Source organism: Protobothrops mucrosquamatus, unplaced genomic scaffold (assembly GCF_001527695.2).
Source record: "Protobothrops mucrosquamatus isolate PMUCROS unplaced genomic scaffold, P.Mucros_1.0 scaffold1123, whole genome shotgun sequence".
NCBI classification, from domain to species: Eukaryota; Metazoa; Chordata; class Lepidosauria; order Squamata; family Viperidae; genus Protobothrops; species Protobothrops mucrosquamatus.
In genome coordinates, this window is record NW_015387341.1 from 291,187 (window position 1) to 300,442 (window position 9,256).

The 9,256-nt window shown below is 63.9% G+C and overlaps 1 protein-coding gene across 1 annotated transcript; it reads right to left on the reverse strand.

Moving 5' to 3' along the window:
* Positions 1–2,488: 2,488 nt before the first annotated feature.
* On the reverse strand, positions 2,489–5,780 carry EFHD2 (EF-hand domain family member D2). Its single transcript, XM_015820374.1, has 4 exons — positions 5,545–5,780; positions 3,095–3,242; positions 2,853–2,987; positions 2,489–2,623 (listed from the first exon to the last, which is right to left on the reverse strand). Exons 1-4 carry the CDS (start codon positions 5,778–5,780, stop codon positions 2,489–2,491), a joined length of 654 nt encoding a protein of 217 aa, XP_015675860.1.
* Between the last annotated feature and the right edge of the window lie 3,476 nt (positions 5,781–9,256).

Here is a 9,256-nt window from a genome sequence, read left to right on the forward strand (position 1 = left end):
GGGGGGGGGGGGGCATCTGGGCAGCCTCCAAAATCATCTTGGGCTACCAGAGCCCACACACACACACACTCCCATCCGGCCTCTGGCCTGGCTTTCCTTCTGAAACGGAGGGGGGGCGCCCAGGGAAGGCAAACCCGGCCGTCGGCTGCAGCCCCTGTTCCAGGGAGCAAGGCTGGTGCCAGCAAGGGCAGCTCCTGGCCCCACCGGGTACGGCTGGAGCCCCTCTAGGGCAAGATGGGGGGGCCCTGCCCCAGAGGCCCCCGGCCGTGGGAGAAGCAGCAGCTGCCTCATCCAGCCTGGCACGGCCGGTGGAAACGCCCCTCCGGTCCCTCCTTCCTCAGCTGTCCGCTTCCCATGGGGAAACACGGCAGGTGTTGGGAAGGGGGGGCAGGGAGGCGCCCCATGGCTTGTGGGGTAAACCGCAATCAGGCCTTTACAGGGCCTGGCCAGGAGGGCCCCGCGTGCCAGAACCAGGGAGGCCAACGTCTCCGTAGTCCCCTGGGCCCTGCCAGAATCAGACGGTGGTCTGATGGGCACCCACAGGACACTGACGGACAAACGGTGCCCTCGGCTTGGACTCAGCTCCGCTCAGGGGGGGGAACGGGCATCCCGGATGCCCCCCTTCTTGAGGGGGGGCCAAGCCCAGCCATTCGGCCGGCTCCGTCGTGCCCCTGCTGCAGCAGACTGGAGAGGTTGCTCGAGTCAGTAAGCCCAGCCACAAGAACGGCACAAAGTTGTCAACCACACTTCCTGATTGAATTTCTCCCCACTGCCCCCCCACCCCCACCCCCACCCCCACAAGAGAGAGACTCCGGATAGCACAATGAGCTTATGAAATATAGTTTTGTTTTAATTATATTTGGGTAAAAAAAATAAAATCATACCACTGAAATGGAGCAGCTTTTGAACCCAAAAACACCACCTCGCAACCCACAGATGTTGTACCGTCCACTGAAGTGACCGAGGAATTCGAGGGGGGTCTGGGGGCCGGGCCCCACGCGGCCCCAGGAAGAAGCCAGGCAGCTTTCAGGGGTGCACGGAGCTTTTTTGGCCAAACAACACAAATTCAGCACTACAGCAAGCAAGCAGGGAGGAAAAGGGTTGGGGGTTTGGGTGGAAAGACCCCCCCCCTTGGGGAAGAAACCCTCAACACACAGCCAGACCGGGCTCTGAAAAGCACTGAGCCAGATCTGCCTTAACTGTGGCTCGCTGAACAGGCCAGCATCAGAGTAATTCACGCCTCACACCAAGTTCTGAATCCTGCCCTGGCTCACACGTTGCGTTCAGCTAAGGGGGCCGACCTAGAAAGAAGACCCCCTTGTGGGCAAGTAACCCCACCCGAGGACAGCCCCTTCTCCGCTCCTGTCTCCCTGACCCATTTGGGGCAGTGGGTGGTGAATGTCTCCCTTTTCACAGTGGCTGGGGGTTGGATTAGATGACCTCTAGGCACCCTTCCTACCTGGGGGATTTTGACACGCCCTCCCACCCTTCCCTGACTGGCAGCTCTCCTTTGTGCAAGGGGAAGAGACAAGCGCAACGTGTGAACCGGGGCAGGGCGTGGAGCTCCCAGGCTGGAGGGTTCACAACTTCAAATGGACACGCTGGACACCCAGGCCCACCTGCCCCGAATCTCGGGGGGGGGAGTCGCGTTCGCCCCCCCTTCTGTTCCTGCCACCAGAACACTTGTACACAGCAACACAATTCCAGAAGAACTTGGGGCTTATTGTCTAGATATAAACACACACACAGAAACACACACACACACATACAAACTATAAATTGACCCTGTCCTGCAGATGTGCCAGACTCCAGCTCCCATCATCCCCTGCCGGAGAACAGCCGGGGAACCCCTCAACATTCTGCTGAGTCCAAACTCCAAACCTCAGGTGGGAAAGGGCCCCCCCGAGGGCCCCCCTCTCCCTTCTCAGGGAAAGTGGTTGAAGGGGCCCCCTCAAAGGAGACCCCCCCCGCCAGGGCCACCTCCTGCCACCCCTGGGGGTGCCCACTTTGGGGAAAGCAGAGTCCGAGCACATCTATCCAGCCGAGGCAACGCACAAAGACAGCATTTCTGCACAAGCAGCGGGGTGGGTGGGGGAGTGGGGAGACCCCACCCCAAACAGCAGGCCACAACCATGTACCACAACCCCAGAGGGAGAACGGGACGATTCACACGTCGAGTCCGCAAAGCTGGGACCGAGAGACACCGAGAAGCACGAGACTGAAGACGAAGACGCCGTGAAAGAAACACCGAACGGCTGGCTCGGGGGAGGGGGTGGAAATCAGGCCCAAATGGGTCTGGGGGCTCCAAGGTCTGCCTTCTTCCCACCGACCACGCTGGGTCGCCAGCTGACCGGGACCCCTCCGGCTCCTGCGCCTCTAGCGGTCACCTGACCCACAAACGCCGGCCAGGTGGGGGTCTTGCGAGGGGGGAGGCTGGTCGCGGGGCGGATGGGCGTGATCGGGGGGGTCTGGCGGGTGGGACCCCCGGCTACTGCCCAAAGGTGGACTGCAGCTCCTTGAAGGCCTCCTTCCTCTGCTTCAGCTCCTCCGCCTGACGCCGCTTCTCCTCCTTCTCCGCCTTGATCTCCTCCTCAAAGCGGCTGGTTACGTTCATCGCCTGCACCTGCGGGGGGGGGCAGCCAAGGAGGGGGGGCAATCCCACCTTTTATAAGTCACTTATAAAAGGTGGGATGATCCTCTTCCTTCCGCCTCTTTTCCCCACAGCAACGTCCCTGTGAGGTGGGCCGAGAGTGACCCAAAGTCGCCCAGCCGGCTTCCAGGCTGGACTGTGTGAGTGAACCTGCCCCCCGCCCCGGTCTTTAGGCCCCCTAGCTGGTGCCCCCCCTCCTTACTTTGGCCTCGAAGAAGCTCTTGGCCCCCTTCACGCCCTCCGTGGAGACGTCGATCTCCGAGAGGCAGGCCAGGGCGTGCAGGCCGCTGTCTTCCTCCAGCTCCCCTGCAGCCGCTTTGCGGAAGATGAGGAGGAACTGGGGGGGAGGGGGGGGGAGATGTGGAAACGGGCCGGGGCTTTGGCCGAATTCCGCCCCGGCCACGGTTCAAGGGGTGGGGTGGGGTGGGGTGGAAGGACCCTCACCTCCCGGAAGCTGAGCTTGCTGTCCACGTCCTCGTCCACTTCCTTGATCATGGTCTTCAGGCCGAGGTGCGTCTGGGGGGCCCCCAGCTTCTCCATCATCCGCTTCAGCTCCATCAGGTCGATGAAGCCGTCTTTGCCCGCGTCGTACCTGGGGACGGGGCCCGGACCGAAGACCCGCTCAGCCGGCAGCCAGCCCTGTCCCGAGCGGCTGTCTCGCCCAGTTGACACCCCCCCTTGGGGAAACCTGGGTCCCTCTCCAGCAGCTCTGGACCGATGGGGCTGCCGAGGGCCGCACGGTTCGGGCCAAGGCCCCCCCCTGTCCCCGAGGCTGCCGACAAGTGTGTAGTTCTAATACCCCATGATTAGAGCTGAGTCGGCTGGGCTGCCTTTCTGCTCCCCCCCCCCCGTCGGCTGCACACTGGGGCCTATCCAGGTGCGATCTGCCACCCCCACCCCTTGCAAACCATTTCCATTTGGTGCAGAAGTGTGTCTGTGGGGGGGGCACCTGACTGGCTAGATTCAGGGTCCCAGGAACAGGGTCGTGAGGCGGGCCAGGAAGGGGCTTATAAAGAACCGGGAGGGGCTTCGGAGTTCCCAGATGTTCGGGGGGGGGAGGGAGGGGGTGCTTCAGCAACCAGGAAGCCAGGAGGGGGGGCTGCTAGCCAGCCACAGCTCTGCTCTTGGGTGTCCTTCCACAAGATGTGGTGGGGTTCAGTCATTTCCCCGAGAAAAGCCGGAGTTGCGATGCGCAAAGAGTTGGCTAACCAGCTCCTGTGAAAACTTCCTGCTCATGCGGGTGCCAACCAGCTCCTTCCGCCCCCCCCAGCTGGCCTGCCCGGGGGGGGGCAGAGCGGTTTGGCTGAGCGGTGAAGGACCCTGCCTTCATCTCAGGCATGCCCCCCCCAGGAGCCACTTCCGGGCCGCTAAGCAGGACCGGAGCCTTGCAGCAGCCTGTTTTGCAAGATTAACCCATGGAGCTCCCTGCCACAAGGGACTGTCTTCCAGAAGAAACCAGGCAGGGGAGGAACTGCCCAGGCTGCCCGCTTTCCCCGTGCCCCCCCCTGCAGAAGCAGCAGCGGCTCTCCACACCCGAGGCTGCGGAGGGAAGAGGCGCCCAGAGGAAAGGGCAACTGAGCCCATACCCAGGAATAATAATCGCCATCGATCGAGCCTGAGCCCCACAGCATCTGCTCAAGTCCTGGGATGGGAGGCCACCCGGAGATTGGGGCATCAGCCTGCCAATGATTTCAGCCGTGGCGGCATTTTTCATTTATGTATCTGCCTGTTCTATTTCTACGGCCACTGGATCTCAAGCGAGGGACTCTTAAGCTGGACCCACGCAGGGCTTCTCCCCACATTTTTCTCTGCAGAATGAAGTCAGCAACTGCATCAAGCCCTTCGGACACCCATTCCTCCTCTTTTGTCACTCAGGCAGCTTGTGCAACGCTTAACAACTGTGTGACACTGCACAACGAGCGCTTGTCAAGAATGCAACGCACGTCTGCTTTGCCGGAAACGGAGAGCCAGGCCAGCCAATTTTGAAGCCCCCCCCCTCCTCACCGCCCCAGCCCAGCAACTACAGGCTGGTCAGCCGTGGGCCCGGGAAGCCCCCCCGGTTCAGTTTCAGCCCCTTCTCCACCCAGCCGAAAAAGACTCTCTGGCCCCCAAAAGGATCAGAGTGGAAAGAACCATTCCCAAAGTTCCAGGACTCGGGAAGACTATCCCTGAACAGTGAGGCTCCATTAAGCCAGAGTCACTAGCCTAAATTTCTTGGCAGAATAACAGCAACCCAAGTCCGCTGCAGCCCTGAAGGTAACACGGGCTGCCTTTCCGCCTGGCGCTCTCTCGCCTGCAACCGGCCAGCCCCACGAACAGGCCGGGGAGCTGCAGAGCGCCTGGAAGGCGGGGGGGGGGCTGTCAAAATCCCCCCCACCAAACAGATCGCGGGCCGAAGTCCCAGTCCCCCCCCTCCCCGCACGCGCCCTTCGCAAAGGAGGCCCTGCGGGGGAAGCCGGGCTCGGGGAGACGCCGGGGCTGCGCCAACGGAGGAGGGGCGTCTGGGCCTGGGAGACCCCCGCCGGGGCTTCAGACGGGGCGGCCCTGGGCTTTCCCGCTACTTTGGACTCCAAGTCCCATCGCCCCACCCAGCGCAACCGGGCAGCTTCCAAAGCCGAGGTGGCCCGCAACCCCCTCGCCGGGGAGCTCTGCACGTGCCCAGAGGGCGCTTTCCCCAGGATGCGAGCGAGGCCTGCCTCGCATCTGCCCGCCGCCCCCTCTTCTGTCTGCGTCGCCCCGCTTTGGAAGAAAAGCCCCCGACCCTTCCTCGCCCTCCCCCCCCTTGCCGGGCAGCCCCGAGCCCGCGTGGGCGGGGCGGGAGAGAAGCGGCTTCCTCTGCGCCCCCCAAAAGACCCCGCGCAGCCCCCCGGGGGAGGGGGAGGGGGGGCACTCACTGGCGGAAGAGGCGCTCCATGTCCCTGATCTGCCGGCGGGAGAACTCGCGGAACTCGCTGTGGGGGCTGAAGACGCGGTGGGCGCCGCCTGGCGAGAGCTGCCCTGCCGGGGGGGCTGGGGGGCCCGGCGACCCCTCCGCCTCGCCCCCCTCCTCCTCCTCCTCCTCCTCCGCCTCGGCGGCCCCCTCCACGCGCAGGCGGCGGCTCAGCTTGCCGGCCAGCTCCTCCGTGGCCATCCTGGCGGCGGCGGCAAGAGCCGGCGCGCCTCCCCTCCGCCGGCCAGCCCAGCCCGGCTCCGCCCCGCCGGCCGCGGGAAGGGGGGCACGGGCGCCCAGGCGGCGGCGGCCCCCGAGGCGCCGAACCGCAGCTCCCATCATCCCGCGGCCCAGACGGCCGGGCGGGGGCTGCCGGGAGTCGTAGTTCCCCAGCCTCGCGCTCCTCCTGCAGGACCCGGGAGCGGGGAACTACAGCTCCCATCATCCTGGCCCCGGGGAGGCGAGCGCAGGTGTGGACCCAGCCGAGGCTCCGCGCTGCCCTTGTTGCGGGCCAGGCTGGGGCGGGGGGAGCGGAGGGTCCGGCAGCCCAAACTGCCCCCCACCCATCGCGGGAGCCTCTGCGACCCCCCGGCCGCTTGGCCAAGCGGAGGGCGGCACCCCCAATTTTTAGGCAGGACGTGAAGATGCAGGCATCTCCTCCTCCTCCTCCTCCTCCCCCCAGCAGGGGACCCCCCAACTCTGCTCCTCCTTCCTCTCCTGACCGCCCCCCGCACCAGGGAAGCCCAGGGGGGCTCAGTCCGGAAAAGCTGCCGTGGCACACCCCACGGAAGAAGGCCCACAAGACCCCCGAGGCAGCCGTGCAAACGGCCCACTGGGCTCTGTGACCCGGTGCCGATGCGCAGGGAGCCCAGGGGAGGAGGAGGGGGACCTGGAGGGAAGGAGGGGGGCTTGCATGGGGTGGGGGCAGGGACCACAAATACCAACCCCTCCCGGCCGTTGCAAACTCGGAGGGAAGGAAGCGCCAAAGACCCCCGAAAGCAGATCCCAAGCAAACGAGGCAGAAAAACGGAAGCCTTTTTCGGAGAGCATCTCTGCTCCTCTGCGCCAACCTCTGGGGGGATTTTGGTCCCCTGAGGAGGGCCAGGCCACCTTTGGGGTGAGGACCTGGGGCCTGTGCCCCGGATTCCGTCCCAGAGACCCTCCCAGCTGCAGGGCCGGGTGCCAGTCGCCCCCTTCCCTTCCAGAAAGGGTCCCAGGATAAGCGGAACAGGGCGGTGGGGGCCGAGAACCAGCCCTCTCCCCACAGGGGTGGGAGGGATCTGCAAGAGGAGTGAAGGGGCCACAGAGGGACCCCCCCCATTAAGCACCTGCAGGCTTTCCTGCCAGCCTCAGTATCCCATCCCCTAACAGGAGCAACACACACACAACTGCACTGCCACACACGGTAGGCGGCACCTTTAACCAGCGCACAAAGAAAGCCACTGGGGTGGGGGGTGGGGAGGAAACATTTCGTCTCTCTCTCCAGGGTCAGGGAGGCCCCCCCCAGGCAACGATGCTGCCCTCCCTGTTGGCACAAAGCCTCTTTCTCCCGCCTCCTGTTCAAAGATCGCCACTTTGGTTTTTCAAATTTAAATAAATTAATATATAATTTAAAAAACCCTTAATCTACAATCTTTTTTTAAATAGGGCTCCTGCATTCTTCAACCTGATGGTCATGACCATCGTAAGCCAAGGGGGGGGGGCACGTTATAAATCCCTGCCCCTCCGGTCAGGTCCATCTTGGACCTCCACGGTGAGGCCACCACCACCACCACCACCCCGTGTGGCCCTGGGCACAGTCAGTGCACGCTGGGACCCTCGGGGCCAACAGAGGGAGGCCGCATCCACCGCCTGCCCTCCATTTCCAAAGAGAGGGAGGGGGAGGGCAGGGGGGGGGCGCTTTGTCTCTCCCTGAGCATCGTCCTGCCTGGACGCCTCCCAAGGAGGAAGAAGGGAATGGGGGCAGCGTGGGTGGGGCTGGGGGGGTCCTCTTGATGCCCACCTGCCTTTCCACCCCTGCTTCCATCCCAAGGGAAGGGGGGGAAGAGGGGGGGCGTAGAGGAGCCCCGGCCCCTCCCTCCCTCAGCTGCCTTCAACACAAAGAAGGGAGGAAGAGCGAAGGCTCTCCCCACAGTCCTGGGGGAAAGATTTGGGCTCCCCCGCCCCCGAGCTCCGGGCATTGGGGAAGGATTGGGGAGTGGTGGGCGAGGGGCGAGGGGGCCTGAGCCCGCCAGGGGCTTCTTGGGGAGAAAATGATGCCATTATCCCATTGGGCTTTTGAGTGGAGGGGGGAGGTGGGGGGGGATTGCCCAGCCGTCACATCAAGCTTAGATCTGCACCCACACAGATCCCAAGGCAGACGGAGGAGGAGGAGGAGGAGGAGGAGGAGGCGACAACCACGGCAGCTTCGGCTTTCGTAGAACAGGCTCCATTCAGGGGAGAGAACACCAGAATCCTGGCTGCCCCCCCCCCCCCCCGCTTTGTGCTCATGCCTATTCTTTGACAGCTCCAGGAGGCATTTTTTAGAAAATGCCTCTGGTCTGGATTGGGGGGGGAGCCCCCCAACGGCCCTCTCCCTTTGGGCAGGGAGAAAGGGCCGAGCGGAACCAGCAGCCTCCCCCTCCATGACACACTGGGGTGCCAGGCAAGAAGAGGCCGCCCCCCCTCCCTCATGTCCAGCAAAGGAGGCCGGATGGGTGGGGGCGCTGGGAGCAGCTGGCCAGAGATGCTCTTGGGGACGGTCAGCTTCCTGCCAAGCCGGAGAAGCCGGAGAAGAAGCAGGAGGCGCACAGCTATGCGGGAGGGTGCAATCGGGCCTGGGGGGGGGGAGGATGGAGGGGGGGGCAGAGCAGAGCCTCCAGCACAGATGGCCCGGCTGCTGCAGAGCGCTCCCGGCTGAGAGGGAGCCCTGTCCTCAAACGACCCCCTCGGATGCTGCAGGAAAGCGTGCCACGGAGGGAGGCCGAGGGTGGAGAGTGGCACCCGTGGCGTTTCTGTGAGGAGGGGGGGGCAGCTTCTTCGGCACCCGAAGGGAGCTGGGTGGAGGGTGAAGCCGTTCCCTTGCCCACCCTCCTTATTTCAGGGAGAGTCTGCGGGCTGTTTAAGGGCCCTTGTGGGGAAAAAGGGGCCCAGAATGTTTTTACTGAGATGTTGGGCAGAGCCAGTATTAATCCCATCTAAGGGGCTGCCCCAAAGAAGAAGAAGAAGAAGAAGAGGGGGGGGGGGTCCCGCCTATTCTCCAAAGCCCCTGAAGGAGGCAGGAGAAGAAGCAGCGGAGGGGAACTTGTGGAGGGGGGAAGCAACCTGGAACGGAGGAGGAGGAGGAGGAGGAGGAGGGGGGATTTCCTGAGGGTGGGTGGGTGGGTGGGGAGAGCAGAAGGGGGCTTCCCCGCAGAGGTTGAGGCTGCTCCCTCAGGGGAGCCCCCTAGAGGAGGCTGGACAGCCTTTTGTCCAGAATGGCAGAAGCTCTCCTGCTTGACCAGAGGGTTGGACTGCTACACCTAAGCACATTGGACGGCTGTCCGTGAAAAGGAAAAATAAGTGGGGGGAAAGAAAAAACCCCCACCCTCCCCGTTTCTCTTACCTTGGAGAGCTGGCTGCCACATTCGGGGGGGGCGGGGGGGGCGGAGAAGAACGGCTGTTTTGAGCCACAGGATCCCGAGACCTTCCTTGGAGAA